Source organism: Furipterus horrens, unplaced genomic scaffold (assembly GCF_987537825.1).
Source record: "Furipterus horrens unplaced genomic scaffold, mFurHor1.1.pri manual_scaffold_2, whole genome shotgun sequence".
Taxonomy (NCBI): domain Eukaryota; kingdom Metazoa; phylum Chordata; class Mammalia; order Chiroptera; family Furipteridae; genus Furipterus; species Furipterus horrens.
The window spans coordinates 132960608-132985724 of record NW_028327172.1 but is presented as its reverse complement, the minus strand read 5'-3'; the positions used below and the strand labels follow the sequence as shown (position 1 = coordinate 132985724).

Sequence of the window (25117 nt, the reverse complement as noted above, 5' to 3'; positions counted from 1 at the left end):
AGGCATTTGGATTACAGTTGACAATAACAGATTACATGTACCGGTACAGAGGGCACAGTGACCAGTCTGTGTCAGGGTCTATCAAACATCTTGACGCCACACTGGCATTAGGTGCAAGGTTTCATACATTCCTTGCTAGAGATTGCTTATGTTACATTAAAAATAAGGAAAGCAGAGCAAGTTCTAAAGCATAATAAGCATCTTTAAATCCAATTCCCATGGAAACCCTCTGACTGGTTTTCGGTTATGTCTCCCGCACAGCCTTATGTTGAGACTTAAAGACAAGCACAGCCGGAATGCCGGCGGCAGGTCATGCTCGGCTGGGGCTACAATTCCCTAAACTACAAGGAGCGGTTCCCTACAGGAGGGGGAAAGGGAAGAAATGGGGAAATGGTGCAAGGATTAAGAAGCATAACTGGTTGGTACAAAATAGACAGAGGGAAGTTAAGAATAATATAGGAAAGGGTGAAGCCAAAGAAGTTATATACTCGACCCATGGACATGAACTAAGGTGGGGTGGTATAGCTGGAGGGAATGTGGGTACTGGGCAGAGGGGAGCAAAGGGGGAAAAAATGGGACTACTGTAACAGCATAATCAATAAAATATACTTAAAAAATAAAAATAAAAGATGAGCCTGGGGCCCTGGTCGGTAGCTCAGTTACTTAGTGTCGTCCCGATACTCCAAGGCTGTGGGTTAGGTCTCTGGGTCAGGGCACACAGAAGCAAGCAATAAGTGCATAAATAAGTGGAATAAGAAATCAAGTTCTTTCTCGCTCTCCCTCTCAAAAAAAGAAATTAATTTAAAAAACCAATAAAATGAATGAGTAAATAAATAAAAGAACTTGGGATAACTGTAAGGAAGAAAATATGGTTTTGCTGAGAGGTCTTTTCTGCCTGCAGCCCAAGTCAGACTCATGCTCTGATTACAGTGAGGAATTTCTGAAGGGTTTTAAGTAGGAAGGTGATGTAATTTAGACTTCATTGTAAGACTGTGTGTCCTTTCACATGGAGGATGGAAGGTACAGGTACATAAGTTACAGCTCCACAATGCTGCTATTGCACAACCTGAAAACATTTTGGGTCTCGGACCTTTGCAGATGACTTCAACACAATACTGTCTATTTTCATACACTTCGCTGAGCATTTGAATCTGGAAACTCATATATTCAGATCTGGATAATTTTCATGATTAAAAAAAAAAAAATTGACAGCCTCTATCTTCTCGCCCTAAAACTTTATTATTCAGATGCTAAACTTCAATTGATTCTACTTGTTTTCTTTTTTCCAGTCTTTGTTTTTCTCTACTTTCTGGATATCTTCTCAACTTATTTTTCTATTAGGTTTTTATTTCTTTCAATTTTGTCTCTAAATATGACTTTTTTCACAGGTGCAGTATTTTCTCTTATTACCTAAATATATTTAAGATATTTAGATGTTTCCTTCTCCTTGCATAGACTGTTTCTTCCAAGTTGATTCTTCTCTGTTTTGACACCAAACCTTCACCCTGGAGTTTCTATTAAGATGTTTGGAAATCCTTGGTTTAGTGCACTGATTTAAGAGTAGAGCACTAGACACAACTAAGAAGGAATACAACTATCGCAAAACCAAAAGTAACCAGAAATTCCAGAAAATAAATGGAAGTCTAATGTATGAAGTTATAAAGAAGTGGTGCTCATCCGGACAAGTATAAGGGGTGAAGCCGGGGTGGAGAGGTCAAGTTGTTTTGGCAGCGGCGGCAGCAGCAACTGCAGTGGGACAGCAGTAAGCACAGACACGCGCATTTAAGGGGAAGTGAGAAGCGCCTGGGGAGCACCCCTGGCTGCAGACAAGACCCATCAGCTTGCAATTCCAATGCCAGGGAAGGCAGACGCCCATTGCCTTGCACTGTGAGGCCCGGAGGGGGAGGGGATAGAGGAGGAGGCTCCCGGTCTCTCCACGGAGAGTGAACGGCAGGAATCCATCTTGGACCCATGCCCCCACAGAAAACACCACAGCGTGGTGAGAAGGGTCGCCTCCTATAGCGTAGGAGGTGTGACAGTCCTGCCCAGGAAGCAAAGGTAAACACAAAACTGTCAGGATGGCACAGATCATGATAGAGATCCCAGTGATGCAGCTGACCAGCGAGCAAATATCTAATGTAACGAAGCAGAAGATAGGAAATCTTTCTGAGGCACAGTTCTGAGCTTTGGTTATAAATAATGCTTACAGACATAACAGCAGATCTTAAACAAGATGGGGAAGGAATGAAGGCTAGTCCTGCTGCAATGAATGAAAACATATACAAAACTAGTGGTGAGGGAAAGAAAACCAGGGATCAAATCAACAAATCAGAACATAGGGAAAGAACAGTCAACCAGTGCAGAAAGAGGAAACGAAAAGTGAGGAAAATGAGGAGAGGATCAGAAACCTATCAGACAGCTATAAGCAAGCCAACATCCGAATCATAGGGCTGCCAGAAGGTGAAGAAGAAGAAGTAGAAATGGAAAAATTATGTGAAAAAATAATGAAACAGAACTTCCCTAACTTGGGGAAGGAAATAGACTTACAGGTCCTGAAAGCACAGAGTGTTCCAAAACAACTGGACCCAGGGAGAACCACACCAAGACACATTATAATCAAAATGTCAAAAATTAAGGATAAAGAGAGAATCTGAAAAGCAGCAAGAGAGAAGAGAATTATGTACAAAGGGGTCCCAATAAGACTATTAGCTGATTTCTCAAAAGAAACTGCAGGCAAGAAGGGTCTGTCAAGAAATATTCAAAGTAATGAAAAGCAAAAACCTACAACCACGATTACTCTATCCAGCGAAGCTGTCATTCAGAATAGAAGGGCAGAGAAACTGAAGGAGTTCATCAGATCCAAACCACTGTTATATAAAATGTTAAAGGGACTTGTTTAGAAGAAAGAGGATCAAAACTATGAACATTAAAAATGAAAACTGGTCCTGGCTGGTGTGGCTCAGTGGATTGAACGCCGACCTGAAAACCAGAGGGTCGCCAGTTCAATTCCCACTCCAAGCACATGTCTGGGTTGCATGCCAGGTCCCCAGTTGGGGGCGCACAAGAGGCAACCACACGTTGATGTTTCTCTCCCTCTCTTCCCCTTTCTCTAAAAATAAATTTAAAAAAAAAATTTTTTTTAAATAAAGAAAACTATCACAACAACCAACAACAGAAGCTAGGGGATCAAAACAAAGGCAAACTAAGTAGGCAACAAGAGTGGGAAAAGAATTATAGGTATTGGGAACATTCTGAGGGAAGGTCAGCTGGGAGGAGGGAGGAGGGAAAGGGAGGAAGATGGTACAGGAATTAAGAAGCATAGTAGGAGTAAGCGGAGTAGATAGGAAGATGTTGAGAAGAACTATATGCACAACCAATGGGCATGGACTAAGGAGGGGGGACAACTAGAGGGAAGGGGGTCACTGGGTGGAGGGGAATAAAGGGAAAAGAAATTGGGACAACTTAACAGCATAATCAATAAAGCATATTAAAAAAATTCTTTAAAAATGAATACCAGTACTAATTCTTTTAAAAATGAAACACCAATTCAAATTCCTAGATTCTGTTACTTTTCAAAATAAGTATCAAAATACTAGTACTGACTGATATTTTGCTCTTGTAGTGAAATTACCATATACATTCTTTGTGCCCTTCATGTGGCTCCTTCTTCTCAGAGTACTTTCATTCATTAATAGCTATTATTAAACACAGCTGCAGCACCATCCCCTTTGGGCAGCCCTTAGCCCAGTACTCCCACCCCCAGAGCACTTACGCAGCCCTCTCTCCAACTACTTTTCAGCATGAACTACAATTACACTGAGTGCAATCTCCATAAGTAAGGGACCACATTTTGATTCCATATACCCACTAACATGGCACCTGCCATGCAACAGGTGCTCAGTGAAGGTTCACTGAGTTAATTACTTGTCCTCCAATAAATAAATTGCTTCCACTCTGGTTGGCAAAATCAGATCATCAGGAAACATGTTAATGAGCCATCCCTTGCCACCCTTCCCCTCAAGCACTCTTTTGAACAACACTGAATACTGTGACCAATGTAAATTCAAATAACTTCCTTTCACTTGCTCTTTTATTGTGAGTCATCCATAAGCATCAAATGAGGCTAGGCCAGGAATACCAGCCAAGTGTATGAAACAGCCCCTTCCCTTTATCATTAAATTTGTCTTCAGGTCCAATTCTGTGAATTTTCCTCAACATGCAAACTTTGTCTTGGCATTCACCCTTTCCAAGCAACCCTGGCCCAATACAACAGCACCCTTGCTGTACTCACCAGCCTGCCCGCTAAGTTCCACTAGAGGCCTGATGTAGGAGAGGTTAAAGGGAGCCTGAGACCACTGAAGCTAGGGGTCTGCTCTCGGACTCCACTCGACTGGCACCGACACTAGATATGGTGAACTCTTTGGGCAATGCCGTGCCAACTCCCTCACCTGCCATCTGCATCCCTGAAGTACTGTATGGCAAAAATGTAAAAATACCAGATCTATTAACATCTAAGTGATGTGTATTTTGCATTGGTTTCTGTAACGATAGCTTTATTAAAACCACCCCACATCCCCAGGCAGCAAACCAAGAACCAACCTTCCATCTCTACCTATTCCCATGCCCCCGCCTCCAACCCCTTGGCTGGCCAACTCCACTTTCCTCTCAAGTATTTTTTTTCTCTTTTGTTTACAAATCACTAAATAGTAAGGCATTTCCTGGTGTTGCTCAGTAATGCTTGTATTTATGTATGTACGTATTTATTTTTTATCTTTTTACCTTTGACCCCTTTCACTCATTCCTTCTCAAGCATTTCTACACTTGATCTTAGCCAAAAGGCCGAGAAGCGATTCTCAAGCATTTCTGATCTTCAGTTCTACTTGTGGGAAACACAAGAAGCCTAGCTATTGTCACTTTGTGCTTGTCTTTTTCTATATGATGTTGCCTCCTTGTTTGGACTGTGAGCCCCGTGATGACGAAAGCACCCACTATATCTTATACAAGTATGGGTCTCCCCAGCAAGAAAATCTCACTTTTGAAGCACCTATTATCACACTGGATACTAAGTCTCATATTCCGCTTGGTGTGTCATGTGAATAGTGACTGAGCTGTTAAAAACAGTAAGTGGGAAAAAGAGAAAGCTGGAGAAAGTTCAAAACAGCAGGGCTGAAAGCAGGTATCAGTTCTATAATGTTCGTTTAATTGAAATCTTGTAATAAAAGTTTAAATACATAAAATGTTGTGAGTTTTTTTGTTTTTTTGTTTTTTATCAAAAGAACATCCCTCACATCCCCAGCCTGTGTGCATGGAGGAGGGGCAGTGGAAACTGGTGACCTATAAGGAATGGAGAAATGGCAGGTCCAACTCTGGTTGGCTTCATCTTCCTCAAAAATGCTCTGTGAGTGAATTCAGAGTCTCAGGTGAATGAGAACCCTACCCCAGTGGCTTTCTTCAAGTAACTGAAGTTCACACAAGGCAATCTGTACCATGGAGAATGCTCCTCTTGGCTTTCAGAAGACAAGGAAAAGCAGAGCCTCATGTCTGGGCAGCACTATGTTCTCGATGGTGCGGTCCATTGAGTGCACCTGCTCAGGGAAGGCAGTCAAGAAGGTCAAAGGCCCAATGCGCTGTTCTGCACAGGAGTGGCAGAGGTAGCCACCCTTGTTTTCCTTTCTGTTGCTCTGTAGTGAGGGATAAGAAGAAGAGGGCAAAGGAACAATCAAAACACAAGGATTTTCCACCAGGAAGTGCTGAACTGCTGTCACACTGCCAAGGAACTATGTATTATGATTACGATATTTTCAGACTTGTGCAAACCTCTTAAGTAATACAGTCATACCTTGGTACTCATCAGCTTCAGAACTCGTCCATTCCTGTACTTGTTGTATTTTGATGAGAAAAAAATGTTTCAACACTCGGTGCTTACTTGAGACTCATCTCACTTGCTAGAACTTGGATGAGTCACAACACTGCCCCACAAGAGAAAATGCTTCATCACTAGGCGCTTGCTCAGTATGCATCGGTTTCAGCACTAGTCACGAGTTCTGGAACGAATTAACGACGAGTACCGAGGTACCACTGTACTTCCCACTACATGGTCATCTAGGGTAGGCTCAACTCTTTCAAATTCCCTTACAGCAGAAAATGGAATTATTAAGGAAAGGGATGAAGAGTCAAAAACAAGTTAACCTGGCCTTCTAGGTAAGTAGTTCTCCTCAGAGTGTTGGTCACAACCCAACCTCTCGGCCTATGCTACCCACACTAATTATGTTATCATCATCTCTGATACAGAGGTAGATCTGGCATCTCTTGTGCCTTATATATGAAAAGGTCCTAAGAAGGATTACATAAATTTCTTTTATCTCCCTCACCCACAGCCCAGAAAGCACATAGCTCACATGCAATAAAACACAAATGATGAGATTAAATTCTACAGAAAGCCAGAGCTGCAGCCAAGAGCACATACATAAGTGATGGGGAGCTTCTTCATCGTGAGCACAGTATCCACTGGAATGGTGTTGCTGCACTGCCCCACACAGCAGCGAACCACTCCTGTTTTTAAAACATTACTTGTCAGCTCTGCTTGCAAGAAGTACTCCTGGAAAGAAAAAAGTGAGAAAGAGAATAATAGCAACATCTATGCCACATTCTACCTGGAAACTCTAATAGCTAAGGAGCTGAAAACACTCCAGCTCCCAAAATCTTGCTGCTAGATCTAAAGCTGCCTAATGGCTTCTCCCCTAGACTGTAAGTTCCATGAGATCACAAAGCATCTCACTAATTTTGTTACCAAAACCACCCAGTACTAACTACAGTGTTCGGCACATAACAGGGCTCTATAAATTAATATTTGTCAACTGAATAAATAGGTAAATCAACGAATTAAGCCACCCACATCCTTTAGTGACATCTTGGGTATCTCATACTTTTACAGGTATGAAGACCAGTAACTGTTGGGAAGCAACCATCACTCAAAGAACTGTGAAGGGCATACATCAAATCGTGTAATATATGGGCAGATGGACTACTGCCAGCTATTGTAAACATTATCACAGGGGGGAAAGCTTCACTGGAACCCCTGGCCTTCAGGAATCCAAAGGCCTATGATGCCACCACCTACACTTCCCTCCTTAATCATGCCAGGCTGTTTTGTTTTCAAATGCCTTGCTTCCCTACTAGCAGTTAGGTCCTTTGCTTATAAAGCACTGTACATAAAATCTTCACCAATGATTTCCTGGGGGTGATACTGTCCTCATCCCCACTGCATACATGAAGGCATGAGAACTGAGAAATTAAGTCACTTGTGCAAAAGATCACAGAGCTAGACTACAGCAGGTGTGAGGCTCAAACCCGGGTATGCCCAAGTCCAGAGCCTGTGCTCGTAATCACCAAGCAACAGAGCATCTCTCTGTCTCTCCATCTCGCCTATAATCTCTGGATACAAAGGTAAATTGACTCAACAGCACTTCTGTCACATAGAAAGTGCTCAAAATTACTGCTGAATAAATGAGCACATGCATGCCATGACCACACGGCTCCGCTGCAAATGCCAGTTCTCCCCTTGATACCTCACTCTTAGGGTTCAGAGTTTCGAAGAAAACTAACTGCCTTTGAGTGTCCCCTCTGCTTTCCTCAACTGATTGTAAAGCAGTTATTTCACCAGTTCCATGTGGCCCTTCATCTCCCTCCTCAGAGGTGCAGTCAGTGCTGCTATGCCAGTTTGACAGATTAGGACACAGAAGTACAGAGCAATAAGCAGCTGGCCCAAAGTCACACAGTGTCCAGCTGGAAGAACTGGGATATGAGCTGGGGCAGTCTGATCTGAGGCCTGTGGAATTGGGCCATGTCCATTCTAAGAGTGAGAGGACGCTGCTTTCATCCATTCGACAAACACCAACCATATGCTAGGCACTGTTCTAGGGACATGCCTGTGAGATCTGGATTCCTAATTTAAGATTCTGGGAGGCTAAGAAGCTGTCCCTGAGCAAGTAGCATAACTCCATGTCACTTCAAATTCAATAATGCAGTGATTCCCTTTCCTTCCTCAAAACCTGAAATAAGCAAAGGAACAAAAAGGTTCCTGGTGATTGGCTAGATTTTCTAAGAGAGTCAGAGAAAAAGTAGGCTGCCTGCCCTACTCCTGGTTACAGGGGAGACCAAGTGGTTCATCACTCTACGAAGTGGGAAACAACGGCTCACTTTTGTTTTAAACCCTCAGCATGCACGACTCTACTGTTCACAATGTGCTTTCATATTATCTAAATTATTAAACCTCCTCTCCCTCAAAGCCTTTGAGATTCCCAATAGCCTTCCTCTCTGAGCTGAAGGTGAACTTAGCTACTTCTGAAATAGCATGCCCCCAAATTGATTCATAAGCTATCATAAAGAAAAAGCATAAGTACCCATACTTCACACAAGGTCTCTCAAACTTATAAACATCTGTTCACACAAATGGGCCATATATCCAGGCTTCCTTAGAGACCCTTGTGGGCCAACAGATGTTTCCCAACCCAGTCTCAGTAAGGGGGAAGTATTTCTTCCCCCTTATTTTTCTTATTTCTTTGTAAAGAAAACTCATTTTCCACAAACAATGTATGCAGTAATCAACTGATAAGCTTCCAATTAGCTTTAAAAAGCCTTTTGACTCTTACGCATAAACTGGTAGGACTCTAGGTATACAATCTGTGAAGTATTTGGCAATATCTAGAAAAATCACATATCTATTTTTCTTTTGCCCAGAAATTTAGATTCTAGAAGTGTATCCCTCAAAATGCACTGGCAAGAATAGAAAATGACTATGCACTGTGGCATTATTATTAAAGCAAAATATTGGAAAGAACCCAGTATCCGTCAGTGAGAAACTGCGAAAATCATGATATGTCAACACAGTGAATACTACTCGGCTATAAGAAGGAATGAGAAAGAGCTTCATGAACTGACAATGATTTCCATGCATATTTCTCAGTGACACAGTGAAGTACAGAACATTATAAATAGAATGATACCTTTGGGGAAAAAGTAGGATATAAAAATATATACAACTTTGTAAAAAATACCAAAGGATACATCAAAAACTAATTTAAAAATAAGCTATTAATGATAGAGGGAAAGTCTGAAGGGGACAGGGGTGGAATGAGACTTCTCTGATATGTTACAAAACTGTGGTGTTAAAAACATCAATGTCCTACTCATTCGAAAAAAGATAATTAAGTCAAAAAGAAGCCAAGCAATTCCTATAGGGATTATAAACAAACAATGTATATCTAACTGTAACTGAATTGATACTCAAACTACAGAGGAAAAGAACTTATTTCACTTGCTTTCAGAATATGATATTCTGCCCTGGCTGGTGTGGCTCAGTGGATTGAGTGCCTGCCTGTGAACCAAAAGGTCATTGATTCAATTCCCCACCAGGACACATGCCTGGGTTGTGGACCAGGTCCCCAGCTGGGGGCATGTAAGGGGCAACCAGTTAATGTTTCACACATTGATGTTTCTCTCCCTCCTTCCCCTCTCTCTAAAAATAAATTAAAAAAATATTTAAGAAAAGAATATGATATTCTCATATACATTCTTAGTGGAATATGGAGAAATGGAACTGTTAGGAAATCTTAAATTCCATTCAGTATGCAGTAATATTGGTATTATTTTAAAAATTTTATATACAGACTAGTGTAAATAAGCAATTAACAAATACTGCTTGGAACCAAGATTTTCAGTGTAAGAGAAAAGCTTCAAGTAAAAATACCTTAATGCTCATCAGAATTGGATTGTAGACTATAACTGATAAGAGTTATAAATGTAAATGGCTTCAGGCTCTGACAATGCAGACAAGGGACAGCCTTACGGTAATGAAAGGATGAAGACATGTGTGCCAAAATGTTTTTATTATTCATATTGGTGGTGGTGTACACTTGGTAAGATACTATGAGGAAAAGTAAAAAACAGTCCTCGTGGGAAAAGCTAAGATGGCAGTGACTCTCACGAGGTGGGGTGGGGGCTGCTGACTGTGAGGGGCCACGTGAGGGGCCACCTGGAAGGCACCTGGGACAGCTGGCAAGTCCAATCTCCTGACCTGGGTGAGCATTCAGTCATCAGAACTATAAAGTGCACATCTGTTTTCTAGATCTGTGTTATAATTAACCATAAAAGGTTTAAACAGAAAGTTGAAATTATCAGTATGAACTCTTGACTTTTCTTTCTTTTTAAAAATATGGATTTCCTACCTCTGTCTACTAAAAAGTTGAACAATCTCAGCATCACTAAAAGGGAGCTAATCTGACATCACTGCCTTCTGATGTGAGGCAATACAAAGCAAAGCCCCTGTGTGACCCCCCAAATAAAGGATTCCTGCCAGTAAAGTTAAGCCTGAATCTAATTAAGCCTCTATGGCCAACATCCAGTTATAGGAAATCCAGGGTAGGCAGTGGTAGAATAAGTTATACAACCACACAAGGAAGTAAATCTAGAATGTGAAACATTATCTTGGAAAAATGACTCAGTTTCTGCAAAAATCCAGAAGCATAAGAAGGAGGAAGGGGGTCTTGACCACTCTATATAAGATACTTAAGAAACCTAACAACCAAATGTTTGGATACTGATTTGAACAAACCAACTGTAAAAAAGCATTTTTGAGATTATCATAAAAGTGTGATTATGGATGGGGCAGTAGAGGCCACATGGAATTATTATAAATTTTATAAGATGATAATGGCACTTTGGCTATGAAAAAAATGGCCCATATTTTATTAGAGATGTGTACTCCAAATATATACCAGGATGATTTGTATATGGTAATTTAATATATCATTTTCTCAACTTTTAAATGCCTCAAATAAAAGAAAAATTAGATTTAACCTATGTTGTGAAGTGATATTACTGCTCTACAATACCTTCATTAAAAGTTACCAACATCACAATTTGGTTTTGTTATAGATCTAACCACTAATGTAACACTATTTCTATTAGAAAACCATACTGCAGGTAAACTCAAGATCAAAGTTTATAGAAAAAGTCATGTGATAGGTAGAGATTACTTGTATGTAATAATTATTATTCTATTCTACTCCCTAAAATTAGGGAAAGCCATACTTATCTCTAAACCAGGGGTCAGCAAACTACAACCAGATCAGCACCTGTTGTAAATAAAGTTTTATTGGGATGCAGCCACACTGGTTTATTAATGCATTCCTGTGGCTGCTCTCTTACAACAACAAAAGGGCTGAGTAGATGCAACAGAGATACCATGGCCTAGCATATTTACTGTCTGGATCTTTACAGAGCTCTGCTCTAAGTCGTCTCCAGTGGTGACCCAGGTGCCACTGAGGATGCACTCAAGGAAAAGGTCTTCAGTCCAAGCTCTGCCACGCGAGCTGCCACACAAGGCAAGACGTCATACAGGGTGAGGCAGGCGAAGCAACACTGCTTGGGAAAACATGCAGCTGATTTCAAATTGCAGAAACATTCTTATGGCCAAATACGCCTGACTCAAGAGAGGCTTGGAAAAAAATGAGAAGGAGGCTTGAAAGAATAAAGCTCAATAAAAATGCAAGGTAATTGGTCTTAGGCAAGAAGCTTTTGCTGTTCTGACTGATCATAAAGAGTATTTACCTGCAAAGTTTCTCCCCTTTAAGCTGATATTCTCTTCCTCAAAATGTAAAGAGAAATATTATTTGTTTACTTGTCTCCGGTCTGTCTTTTCTCCTATAATGTGGGCTCTGTGAGAGCAGGAATTTCCCTTGCCCACCATTATAACTCTAGAGCATAGAAATGTGCTTGGCATATATGAAGCACTCAATAAATATTCAATTCTGAGTATCAGGGTTCTGTTTTACCACCACTTAACAAATCTGAGACTGTGAACACCATTTATTAAAAAATGATTACTGTCCCACACCTCTATCTACCTCATCCAGAGGTTCAAAGCCATGGCAGCAATGCTTAGATTCTACAGGTCCACAAAGTCTCACCTCCTTGACAAAATATGCAGTATGGCACTTGGACTAAATCATCCTGCTATACAAAATCTTATATAATTTTGGAACTAGCTAAGGAAGAAAGAGTATTTATAACAACCTCTATATTTAAGTTTTAGGTTTCAGGCTTAAGTGTCTAGGGGTTCAGGAAAAGATGGACTAAATAGTAACTGTTAGCTCAAATTTCTGTTCTAATTCCCAACAGGGTTGAAAAGACTCAATGGCTTATACTCTAGCCAGTGAAAGGCAGAAAGGAGGTGAAAATGAGAGTGGTGGAGAAGGTCAGTGTGTAGGGGTAAAGAGTGAGTGCCAATACTTTTCTGCATCTCAGCTGGAGACAAGAGGCCAGGTGTCTGAATACACATTCTCCCCTGGCGAGAACACGTGCTTTTCAGAGAAGTCTATTGGTGGCAGCAGCAGTTGCCAGTTCAAGAGGAACTAGGGAGTGAGGGGAAGAAGTTCAAATGCAGAAATCATTCTTGCTGTTTTTTTTTTCCCTAAGAATGTTGAGCATGAATTGAGTAAGGGAGAAATTTAAAAACACATGAACATAGTTGGTACTTTTTAAAAGAATTTAAAAAAAAAATCCTTACTCAAGGATATGTTTACTGATTTTTAGAGAAATAGGAAGGCAGGGGGAGGGGGAAGGAAACATCTATGTGAAAGAGAAACATTGACTGGTTGCCTACCATATGCACCCCCCAACTGGGGATCAAACCCACAACCTAGGTATGTGCCTGACTGGGGATCAAACCCGCAACCCTTTAGTATACAGGACGATGCTCCAACCAACTGAGCCCCCAAGCCAGGGCTAAAAGAACTTTTAAAACTTAATTAAGAAAGAATTTAGAAAGGAACCCACGTTTTTGTTTATTTAGTTAGGACGCTTCCTGCACTAACAATTGGCCTCTGTGCACTCAAGAAAGAGAAGCCCTTCTCTTCTATCTCAGGATAGGTTAATCCCTAATTCAAACCCAATAAAATCCCAATGTTGTAAACTAACTTGTGCTATCGGTTTCTCTTACCCCAGCCAAAGTCAAAATGTTCTCCAATGATTTGGTCATGATGAGCCGCTTCTTGGCACGAGTTACTGCAACATACAGTAAATTCCATTCATCCTCAGAAAATGACTCTAAAGATAAAGTGAAGGGGAGAAAATATATCAACTCAGAAGCCTGCGCACAAAAATTTATGTTCTCATCTAAATGTTAAGTACCACTCACCCAGCACACCCCCCCGCCCCCAGGAAAAAAAGACACCACCCCAAATTTGCTGGCAAGATATACAAAATTTTCCTACAAACACCAACTCCAAAAATAAACAAAAACCTAACAGACTAGTGGCACAAAGCAGTGAGTTTTAGTTAGTACTACTACTGGTAAATCCTAGGAACTGGTTCACTGGTTATTCAACACCTGTGATGTGTTCCAGTGCATATTTCCTGTCCATTCTCCCAGTTTCACTCACTATGACCCTGTGGGACTGATGGAGAAACTGAGGCTTACGGAGGGCAAGGCACTTGAACAAATAAGCCGTAGCTAATCAAGGGTCCAGGAGTTTAACCCAAGTCTCTAAAACCCAAGTTCTATCCTTTTCCTGACACTCTCCCTCTTACTTGGGCCAATGAGGAAATGTCTTACGGTGTCACAGGACAACCAGAGGAGAAAAACAAATTACAAGTCATTACTGCCTACCTTACGCCTCAGTTCTCTCATTTATAACACCTAGCACAATGGTAAAAACTCAATAAAGAACAGTTGATCTATGAATACACTAAAGCCATTAAATCGTGTACTTTAAATCAATGGATTGTATGGTTGTGAATCATGTCTCAAAAAGCTGTTCCCCAAAATACATACATGTAAATGTGGAATAACCACCAGAGGGCAAAAAGGGTAGTAGTATATTAAACAAACTTCTCTCCCCCAATATAAAGCAAGTGATAACTCTCTATGGCCATTTTTCTCCACTCCACTTTAATTTATATTCAATACCATGTCTTGCTCTCATTTTATGTATATATTCATCAGACATTAGGAGTCTTAGTATTTCTATTTTAGCCTGCCAATGTATGTTATGCCCCAGATTTTGAATTCACAGTTAACAGAGAGCTTTTATTTGTTCGTTTGTAGGAAAACTTCAAATGATTTTATGCTAAGAGTTAAAACTAAAGCAATAGCACTGATGCTTACAGTTTAACAACTAGTCTTTAGTATAAATTTATACAAAAGCAGACAAATAATGGAGTGCTTACTATTTCACCTTTTATGATTTTCTGGCCTCTTTAATACAAAAGAGAGTTAATTAAAGAAAAAAACACCTGGTGAACAGGTAAGCTGTACGCTTTAAAGCTTTTATGAGTCTGATGGTAAAAATCCGAAGTTGAAGAGTTGATGCAGTCTAAATAAGGACACTATAAACATAACTAGCCTAGAAGCAGCACCAAGGGAGGTGGGCTCTGGAAGTATAGCTTCTAAAAAATATAGTATATGAATAAAAAATTTAAGACCAGGAGATGCTTTTTTTTCTTCTAGAAGAATCCTTCCAAGAGGCCACACCATCCAACAAAAAGCAAGGCATCCCAAGGAAGCATCCCTAGTCAATTCTTAAAGAGGCTCCTCAGTGCATGCAACCTGTCTTACCAACTCTGAAGTGGGGCAGCTGTGCAAGGTTATGCCTGGCACAAGGCACTTTCACAAAATCATCCAAAACATGAACGGTATCAAACTCCAAGCCTTTGGCTTTGTGCACAGTACCCAAAATGTACTCTGGAATGAAAACACAGCATAGCGTTAGATGGGGGCTAGACAGGAGAAGAAACAAGAGAAGGGGAAAAAATGTACTCTTCCTACTGTAACCTTAAAACTAACTTTATTTTCCCACCTGTGTGCAGCTTTGTGGGAAAAGCAGGAAAGAGGAAAGAAAATACAGTCAGAAAAAAAGAAAAAGAAAGAGTGAAAAAGAGAAAAGAAAAAAAAAAGATAAGGAGAAAAGGAGAATAGTCGTTGTAGGTCAGTTACTGCATCTGAGAACCACATTCCAGAGCTCAGTGACTAGACCACCTCCTGTGCTTGACACATGAAGGGACAGAGGCCTGGAGGAGGAGTGGATGGTTTGCCCAAAGACACACAGCAGCAGAGTTGGGACCAGAAAGTCCCATTCTACCAGCCTGAAGCAAAGGGCCCCTAAGGAAGAATGGCAGCTCTGCTCCCTTCTCTTAGGCAATGCCAGGAATGCAACAAAGCCACCCTTGATCACACATGATATTCATACAGGCAAGAATCATCAGAAGACCATCTGTTCCTTCTCTTGGTGAGAAGTGAAGAACTAATTTTTCCTTACCTGCAAAGTCCAAGTCTTCTATGTGGCATTTTTCTATCCTTCCCACCAGTTCTGGAATCCTGATATTATACTTTTCAACAACAGCAATCTTTGCTTCAAGCTCCTTATCCTCGGCTGTGGTCACATACCTCTTGAAGCCACTAAAGCCTTCTTTGTGCACCCATCTTCTAATAAACCTGTCTTTAATAATGAGGTTTCCTAAGGAAAATACAGACACAGGTTAATGTGATACAGGCTATACTGACATAAGGTGGCAGCAGCTACACATTCCTAACCAACAGCATAAGTGAATGGTCTTAAGGTTGGGAAATCCAGGTTCTAGTCCTGACTACATCACTAACCTACTGTGTGTTCCTGGGCAAGTCAGTGAAATGACCTGTGCTTTAGCCTCTCCGTCTTCAAACTGAGGATAGGATCAAGAGCCCTACCCTTGAGATCCTTACCTACTTCACAGGGATTTGAAATAGCACGGTAATGAAAAGTAATAGAAATGTTAGCAATGATCATTTGGGGCACATGCAGAAGTTTCAATGTGTAAAGTTGCCCAGGCAGACAGAAAAGATGATGAGGGAAGATAGCCTAAGGGGCCAACAATAGAAAGAAATTTAGAGTCCTGAGAGAAGCATCTGGAAAAAGCTATCAGCACCTCTGAAAACAGGAAGCCTTAGGCATCCCAGTCTTGATGGGAAAAGAGCAACACTAGCTCCACACTTCTCCAGAATTCAAGAACTCTGACTCAGAATAGGCCCATCCTTCTCCCATCCCTTGTCACCGGTGTGCTTCCGTCCATTGCACCATGGCCAGGAAGGTACTCACGTTTCTTCCGTTCTTCCTCTGGCTGAAGAAGGATCCAAATATCAATGATTCTGTCCAATCCAAATGATTTAATCCCCTGAAAAAGTTTTTTGGTGGGATTTTTGAGGTTTTTGTTGTTTTTCGTTTTGTTGTTGACTTAACAAAACACAAGTAAACCAAATGTAGAGATGTGATTTTGAAATTAGATGGTTTCTTGGAAACAAATCTCAAATTGCACCCAAAGCATAAGGATAGTAAGCAGGAAACTTGAGCAGGCATGAAAGCACTAGGCTATAATGCAGCCTAGAAATTCAGCTGCTACCTCAAACTCGTCCTATGTTTAAAAAAGGTAAGAAACTAGCTGCACTTTTTCTTGTCAAAAAAGGGCAATTTAAATCATTTACCTTCCAAGAATATAAAAGGTTGCAATGAAGAATAAAATGATATCTAAATACAAAGAATAAAATATGGATACTTACCATTGTTTCTTTTGAGAAAAGAACTACAGAATGTCTACAGGTCCAGATGATTGTATTTTAAAAGGTTATTAGCTCCTGAAGGAGCAGGTCTGACTATATCACAGTTCAACCCAATTTTACCTGGAAGCATGTACTAAGCACTGGCTGGTGCATGGCTCCAGGTTCCAGTACAGAAAAAACACACGTCAAATGCTTTATTGTCATTTTGAGAAGGGACACATAACACATTAGCATAAAACAGAGACTAAAATAAGACAGTATACATAATTGGAAATCAGATGTGATCATGTGTAATGATACACGCTATGGGTGATGAGTAGATACAGAGAAGGGAAGAGAGCAACTTACTTTATATCATGCCCAGCATGGATGATATTTCCCAAGTATGTACTATTTTCTTAAAATAACAAAAATGGCTAAATTATGCTATAACCACTACATGAACTATTGTAATCATTATAGTAGCAACATAAAAGAAAATATGTGTTGATTTAAAACAGCATATTTTTAATGTACCCTATAATTATAATTACGTAAAAATATACATCTAGAAGAACAATGACAAATAATTGGCAAAAATGAGAATTATATGGAATACTGAGATTAAGGCTGAATTTTTTCCTATAACTTGGTTATATAATCTTTATAAATAAAAAGTCAGAACATCTTTTGATTATAATTCACTCAATACATTTATTGAGTGCCTACACAGAGAAAAGATATTTTCATAAATGAATGAATGTCTTTTAGTCATAAAACTTTGCTTTGAAGTCAAAAGTGCCATACACATCACTGAACCCTAATTTCCCCGTGAAACAGGTAACGGAAAGGCATTATTTTTATCTTAGAGATGGAGAGAATGAGGCACACAGAAATTGTGACTTGCCGCAAGCCACACGGTTAGTGACAGAACCCGAACTAGAACCAGGTATACACACTCTTTCCTCCAGTGCCCACTAGCCTGTCCGAGCTGTGCTGTTGCCTCACTGGTTCTTACACTAAAGGACAACACACACCAGAACACTCACAGATAGCCAGTCGCCTCATTGCAGAGACAAAGGTGAGAAGGGCTTTTATTTTTTAAAGACTAGGAGAAAAGATCCTCAAAGTTCTTGCTGGACCTGACTTTACAGGAATGTTTGGCTAGCATAACCAGAATGTTCAGGGAGAAAGACTTCAGTCACAGCACAGATGGTGAAAATTGTCAAAAACCCAAATGCTTGCTTACATAATAATCCCAATTAAATTAAATGTTTTCATTGGCTATGTTTGTCTGCAATGTTTCTGTGCATGAGGCAGTCAAGAGAAATTTACTCTTACCCCAATCAAATGTATCCTTGCAGGTACTTCTCCATCGGTCACCCGTACAGCCTCATCAAACACGTTGGCATTGGTCCGGGACAGCAGGGCCACCTGTCCCTTTGTATCACCTCTAATGCCACCTTTTGGGAGAGAGCACAAACTCTATGGCAAATTCAAATAAAGAGGAAAACTAATTTTTGTAACAAATAAAAGAAGAGTAAATGAAAGACTTACTCTGATGGTTTCCTCCAACCAGAGTCTTTTTCCTTACTCTCTTGCAGACATCCAAGATAGTAGCTCCCACATAAGCTATTTCCACACCAAATCTAAAACTCTGTTGGAAAACAGCAAAACAAAAGGAGTTAAAAACCTCTCTCTGAAGTACGTTAGCATATTCCTATCACTGCCAAGTCCCAGCCTTGCCAAACTGATCATTCCTGATTCACCTTACCTGGAAAGCGTATTTGGAAATTCCCTACCATTAAACCCCCCTGTACTGAGTAAGAGCTTGACATAGAATCACTGACTTTATTTCTAAGTTTTCAGAATAGCATTTTCTATCTTGAAACCTTAGAGTTACCTATTTTTCTTTACCTCTTGTCCCCAAATCCAAATCTTGACAATTTATCCACCATATCTTCTATACTATTTTTCTAACCACTGCTGTCAGGTCAGCTCAGAGACACAAACTTCATGCCTCACCTACTTGGTCTTTTCCCCTCCAGTCTCCTCCCACTGCCAAACACCTCTCTACACCTCTGTTGGATCAACCTTTTTTTTTTTTTAATCCTCACCCGAGAACATACTTATTGGTTAGAAAGAGGGGATGGGAGGGGGAAAGAGTGAGAGAGAAACATGGTTGTGAGAGAGAAACATCACTCGGTTGCCTCTCTCATGCACCCTGACCAGGGACCTAATCTATAACCCAGGCCTGTGCCCTGATCTAGAATCGAACCCGTGTCCTTTTCGTTTATGGGAAGATGCCCAACCAACTGAGTCACACTGGCTAGGGCTGTCAGATCAGTCTTTCCTACACACTGTCCTCAAGCCATGTCATTGCTAAAAAAGGAAGAGCAATACATGAGGAAAAGGTAATGAATATATTTTCAAGATTCAGCACAGACTGAACAACCTATTTCCCTTTATTCCCAAAACCAATAGCAACTGTTTCTAAGCAAATCTACCCTTGTTTCCAAATCAAATCTTACAAGTATAAATTATATGAAAGATTAAGGAAGGTTAGGGAGGGTTTCTCTCCTTGCCTTTGAAATTCTCTCTACATTAATCTAAAAACCACTGCGCTACACAACCAACCACCAGTATTATATAATCATCATTCCTGAGCATTCCTGCACTCTCCCTGCCTTGATGCATGGCAAAACAATTACCTACCCCTCAAAATTCTGATTCACACTGTAATTCCTTGGCCACTGCAGCTGGAAAGACATCATTCTTCCCCAAACTCATGATATTCGTTGTCTTTTCCATACATGCCTAACTTAAGGTAATAAAGTAGTATGTGCTTTGGTGAACAACAATAATACAGTCTAAGGAAAATGAGACTTTCAACACATAGTACTTCATTACTATAAAACTTTTCTGAGTGAACTATAATCTAAATCATAAAATAAATGTCTGTGAGTCCATACTGATATAAATAAATGATTGAATAAATAAATGGTAGAGAAGGCATAAATCTCCCTTGCAGAATTACAAATAATTTATATAGATACCCCAACACTTATTCCTTGAGTGAGGGCTAAGTATAATGACTTCCTTCCAATGCATTATAGTATGGAAAGACAGGAGGCAGGGAGATTAACTTCACAGTGGAGGAATCTGACAAACACCACCTCCACTAGATGATCAAGGTCAACATCAACAGTCTTAAATAATATTCCCTCATTATTATGTGATGAAAATGATAGTATGTGCCCTCAATATTGTGATGATGACAATTTTTGTTTTGAGAGATCTTCCCCATAAGATAGTAAGAAAAACATCAGATAAATTTTAATATAGGCAACTTACAAAACACCTGAGCAGTACTCTTCAAAACTGTCAGTCTTCAAAAACAAAGAAAGCCTGAGAAACTGTCACAGCCAACAGAAGGCTAAAAAGACATGATAACTACATATAATGTGGTAACCCTCAGAAGACCCTGGCATAAAAAAAGGACATTAGGTAAAAACTAAGGAAATCTGAATAAGCTAAGGGTTTTATAATAATCTGTCAATACTAGTTCATTAATTGTGGCAAATGTACTACACTAACATGCTAATAATAGGGAAAACTGAATGCACAGTATATGGGAAATTTCTGTACTATTTTCTCAATTTTTCTGTAAATCTGAAACTAAAAACAGTCTATTTAAAAAAGTTACTCTGAGTTGATGTTACTCTAAATCACTGTAGAATACAACAGGAACTCAAAAGAATAAAGTCACAGAATAGGCTACAGAACATTCTATCAAAGAACAAAGCAATTGAAATTATACCTGAATAGTTGGCACATCTCATATCCTCTAACTAGAAGAGAGTTCCTTGAAAGCAGTGGTTCTTGTGCCTCTTGATCTCAGTACTCTCCATACTTTTAAAAATTGCTGATACTCTAAAGGAGCTTTTATTTATGTGAGTTGTATCTAACTAGAGTAATCATTAGAAACTTGGATTCATTTAAAAATAACAATAATAGCCCTGGTCAGGGCTCATACAAGAAGCAGCCAATGAATGAGTAAATGGGTGGAATAACCAGTCTGCATCTCTCTCTCTCACAAATCAAGCAATAAAAAATAAATAATAAAAAGACAATAAGAAGCCCATTGCATAATAACACAAAGAACATAATTTTTAAAATATATTTTCCAAATCTCTTTAATGCCCAGCTGAACAGAAGATAGCTGGATTCTCAGTTCTGTCTGCATCTATCTGTGGTGATGTGTTGTTTTAATTGGAAAACATGAAGAAAATTCAGCCTTACACACATGCATATAGAAAGGGGAGGAAAGTTTAATAACTTTTTGGAAAATCAAGGACACCATGAGTTGTCATGCTCACAGTAGCAGACATAAGTTTCCCAAATTTCAATTTCACTTGAAAGCAAAGATTTTATCTTTGGCAACAAACACTTGTCAGTTGTTTTCCTTGAGTCACAGCTCATTTCATTCATTTTTTTGAAAATGTAAAAAACCCAAATCTGAATAACCAGAAGTTGGGTTGTCAGCTGTTCTTTCAATGACAAATGTTACTACAAGAAAAAAAGCTGCCAATGTAGCTCACTACTCAATCACATTAGAGACATCTTTACGAGAGAACAGTAAATAAAACTAATCATTTTTGCTATATCAAGTACATTATTAAGTAAACTGTTTTTGTTTTTGTTGCTGTTGTTTGTTTCAAACTGTATGAGTGCATGGCAGTAAAGAATACAGTGACTGCTGGTACCACTGGGTGCCAAGGCCTTGGTTCATGGCAAGGCACATGCAGTTTTTCCTACCACTGCTTTGCATCATCGGTTCAAATGTCAACACAGTGAAAAAGGTAAATTACTATTATGAAACTGTTTTGACTTTGTAGATCCCCTGAGAACCAGAGAAACACTGCTCAGAAGCAAAGACTGGCTACATACTGTGAACCTGACACAAAACCCTGCATAGGTCCTAGCACATAGTAACCACTGAAAAACAAGGGTGGAGAACCACAATGCTTACTTATGTACTTCTGGGGACTTGGAAGCAAAGAGAGCACTTACCTGTGTGAGATAGAAGACATGAGTGTGAGGGACTGTAAACAGAGCGTTGACTGCACCGCGGAAGGTATAGATCTGCTGGTGTGGGTCCCCTACAAAGATCTTTCCACATGGCTGAGACAGAACTATATTCATGATTGCTGGAACCAATAAGAGGGAAAGTAACAATCTAAAAGAACGCCAACCCACATGACAGAAAGAAACCATATTTCTGACAGAAAGGATGAAAATGCTTTCATGAAACTAAGCCAAGGCACACTGAACAACAGAGTTGTCTTTTCCTGCAGTATAGGCACACTTAAGCCAAAGAAATGATATAATAACAAAGGAAACAGTTTCTAATCATAGGAGTGTAGATTATTTTTAGTCCTAGACAAATTATTGTGTATAAGAAACCAGACAGTTAAATATAAAAAAAGGTAAATTGTCTTTTCTCCCTAATATTATAACTAAGGTCCCCAAATGACCTACAAAGTCACACTATTTTCTATTAGCCACTTGAAAAATATACAACACAAATTATTCACTCTAAATTGACAATCTTTTCCCACTTATCATGAGTCTACGTCCCTATCCTCTGATGACCTATGATTAGTCAACATTTTAAGAATAACCTGAAGCAAAAAATTTGAGGAAAATTAATCTGCTTTGGGTCAGGGGAAAGACAACTGTTGAAATCCAAAGTCAAAAAATAAGGGATTTCTGAGTGACTAAATATCATATGTTCCTCTTCTTTAGGACAAATAAGAATAACCAACTCATTTCACATATATGTTATCTTGTATAATCATGATGTTGTTTCTATATATTTGAGACTACTGATGCCCTGCATAGTTTATCACCTGGGGTACAGTCCTGGGCCTCATCCACAAAGATAGCATCAAAAGAGGCAAGCAAAGGCTTGCTCAGCTGCCAAAGTTTCAAGTAACCTAAAAAAGGGAGTAGCAAGAGTCAGAACTCATAACTAAAGCAGTTACAGTTAACAGATATTGAGATCTGGGAACTTGCATACCATCATGAGTCATTTGGTAAGCCTCTTCTTTGCATTCCCCCAGCTTCTGCATGTTATCCCAAAGGCGGCTTGCTTCAAGAACACTGTTCTAGAAAACAAGTAAGTGGTAACTCCTAGTTTAAGACCCTAGAAAAGACAGCACCCTGAAATCACACTTTTTGTTTCCACATACAAAGCAGAGGTCAGAATAAAGGCACCATCATAGCTTGGTGAGTGGCAGTCACTTCCCTAACTTCCTCCAGCTCTACAACAGCCCAGTGACAGAACATTGCTCAGACAGCACAAAATCTGATGACCAGAAAAGGCTGGATTATTTCTCTAGATTTATGACTAACAATTAATTCATAAAAAGAATGGCAACTGATTGTAAAAACTTGTTAAAAATTAGAAAAGAGATTCCCAGTCTTTAGATTTGTTCAGCAGCCCCAAAGAAAAGCTCTTATAAACCCTGGAGGTGCCTCATGTGCTGAATGGGAGGACCAGTGTGAGAATTGAGTGAGTTGTCCATGTGTTCTTCACAGAAAATGCTTTACAACTCACAACTGGCCTACAGTCTCATCCCTCCACCCTTATTTCCTGCCAGCAGTTGTGAAGAAATGAAAGACAAATATAACACTGTATCATGTCAACTCTTTCCATTTACCCCCATATCCCTAATGTTAAAGATATTTAAATACTCACCAGTTTTTCACTCTGTTCAACCATGACTCTTTGTCCTTGGTTGTCCTTACACCAAATAGGCACATGATCAATAGTCAGCTCTTCGTCAGCCGAGGCAAAGAAGTTTTCCAAAGTCTTACACACTAGCTTGGCCCTTATGAATCCACCTTTCCCTTCAGCAAGGACAGAATTGACCACAAAGGGTGTTAACTTGAAGAGATTCAATTTCTTCTTTGATTGGTACCTGTAATACATATCCCAAATGAACAATATTTGGTCTTACTGATGCCAGTAAAATGCACCCCTGCCACCCCTAATCCCCTTCTCTCTCACTCTCAGTGTCACAAATAGATGAGGAAAAAAAGGAAGCCAGAGAAGTTGAGCCAGGTCCATGTATTTGAAATGGCTTCACATTAGGTTTTCAGAAATTCATATATAATAACCCAGAAGATGAAGTGAAGTGGCTTATGGCAGAATCTACCACTCCAAGGTGTGCACCAGACTCCAAGAGGCCCCCAATGGCAGGCAGACACTCAAAGTTTCTTGCAGCCTTCACGTCCAAGGGAATGCTGGTTCAGAGGCCTCAGGAGAGCTGGGCCAAGTGCACCTCAGCTTAGTCTTCTCCCTCTGGCCCCATTCTAAGGAAAGCCTAGAAGTGACCAATCAGATTGCTGATATCCTGAACTCTAGAAAAGTCTTTTTTACTTTCTATGCTTCAGTTCTAAAGAAATGAGATTGGCTCCCCCCTGAGATATTATTTGTAAACAATGTATTTTTATTGGGTAAAAATGCAAATCACTAAACCTATCTATATTATTTCCTGCCTATTAATAGAGATAAAAGGGTTAAATTTTCTTAGTGTTATTGTGGTGTAAGTCCATGTGATCATGTGGATTGTAAAATGAAAAACAATAATTAGACATAACAACTATGGTAGCAACGTAATGCTCACTTCCGCCCAACGTGTCCATAGGCCATGGAATGAAATGTTTTGCAGGTAACATTGCTGGGGAAGACTTGCTCGGCCTGCTTTGCTATGCTCTTGTTGAATGTCACATAAAGAAACCTGCTCCCAGACCACTTCTCAGCATACTTGACCAGGGTAGAGGTCTTTCCGGTGCCTGGAGAAGCCAAGAGGAAAGAAAGTGACCCTCTGACCAGAAAAAACTGTTCCAAAGGATGCCTTTATCAGGTCTTATTCATACTTATCCTACCTTCTGCTTGAGAGCAGACAATGACAAATTTTTCAATAATGATAAAAATGAACAATGGTATAGTGAGAAAAAAAAATAGCAGATTCTAAGCCAGATTAACCTATGCTGGGATCATGGTTCTGTCAGGTTTTAGTTGAGTAGCACAGGGCAAGCCACTTGGCCTCAATGAACTTCAGTTGGCTTCTCAGCCATGAGTGGGTAACACTGATCTTGTAGAGTCAGGCAGGATAAAGATAATCATCAAGATAACTAGCAGAAGAACTCAATAAATGGTAGCTACAGATGACTTAGGGCTCATTAATGCTCTGATGACAAGAGCATGCAAATGAGATTCATTCTGAACTGTGTCTGCACTACCTCTCCACCATTCATCCAACCATTCATTTAAAAAAATTTATTGAGCACCTACTACATGTTCAGCTGTATGCTAAGTACTGGGAGTATATTAAAAGACATAAAGCAATGTCCTTACATTATAATCTAGTTAAAAATAAAATACCAACACAGTTGAAACAATTAGAACAAAATGAGAATATAATGATAACATAATAAAATGAAAAAGAATATGAATCTGGAAACAAAAAATTCTCA

The 25117-nt window shown here is 39.8% G+C and overlaps 1 protein-coding gene across 1 annotated transcript in view; it reads right to left on the bottom strand.

Moving 5' to 3' along the window:
- Nucleotides 1-5179: 5179 nt before the first annotated feature.
- The window catches only part of FBH1 (F-box DNA helicase 1), a 49654-nt gene continuing 29716 nt past the window's right edge, over nucleotides 5180-25117 (bottom strand). The window contains exons 9-21 of the mRNA XM_090266464.1: nucleotides 24265-24433; nucleotides 23334-23556; nucleotides 22653-22740; nucleotides 22483-22569; nucleotides 21644-21780; nucleotides 18128-18227; nucleotides 17912-18033; nucleotides 16134-16209; nucleotides 15318-15515; nucleotides 14618-14743; nucleotides 13001-13107; nucleotides 6467-6598; nucleotides 5180-5681 (exon numbers count right to left, since the gene is read on the bottom strand). Of these exons, the coding sequence (XP_090122590.1) occupies nucleotides 5511-5681; nucleotides 6467-6598; nucleotides 13001-13107; nucleotides 14618-14743; nucleotides 15318-15515; nucleotides 16134-16209; nucleotides 17912-18033; nucleotides 18128-18227; nucleotides 21644-21780; nucleotides 22483-22569; nucleotides 22653-22740; nucleotides 23334-23556; nucleotides 24265-24433 (1736 nt within the window). The 3' untranslated portion in view covers nucleotides 5180-5510. The remainder of the gene's footprint in view (nucleotides 5682-6466; nucleotides 6599-13000; nucleotides 13108-14617; nucleotides 14744-15317; nucleotides 15516-16133; nucleotides 16210-17911; nucleotides 18034-18127; nucleotides 18228-21643; nucleotides 21781-22482; nucleotides 22570-22652; nucleotides 22741-23333; nucleotides 23557-24264; nucleotides 24434-25117) is intronic.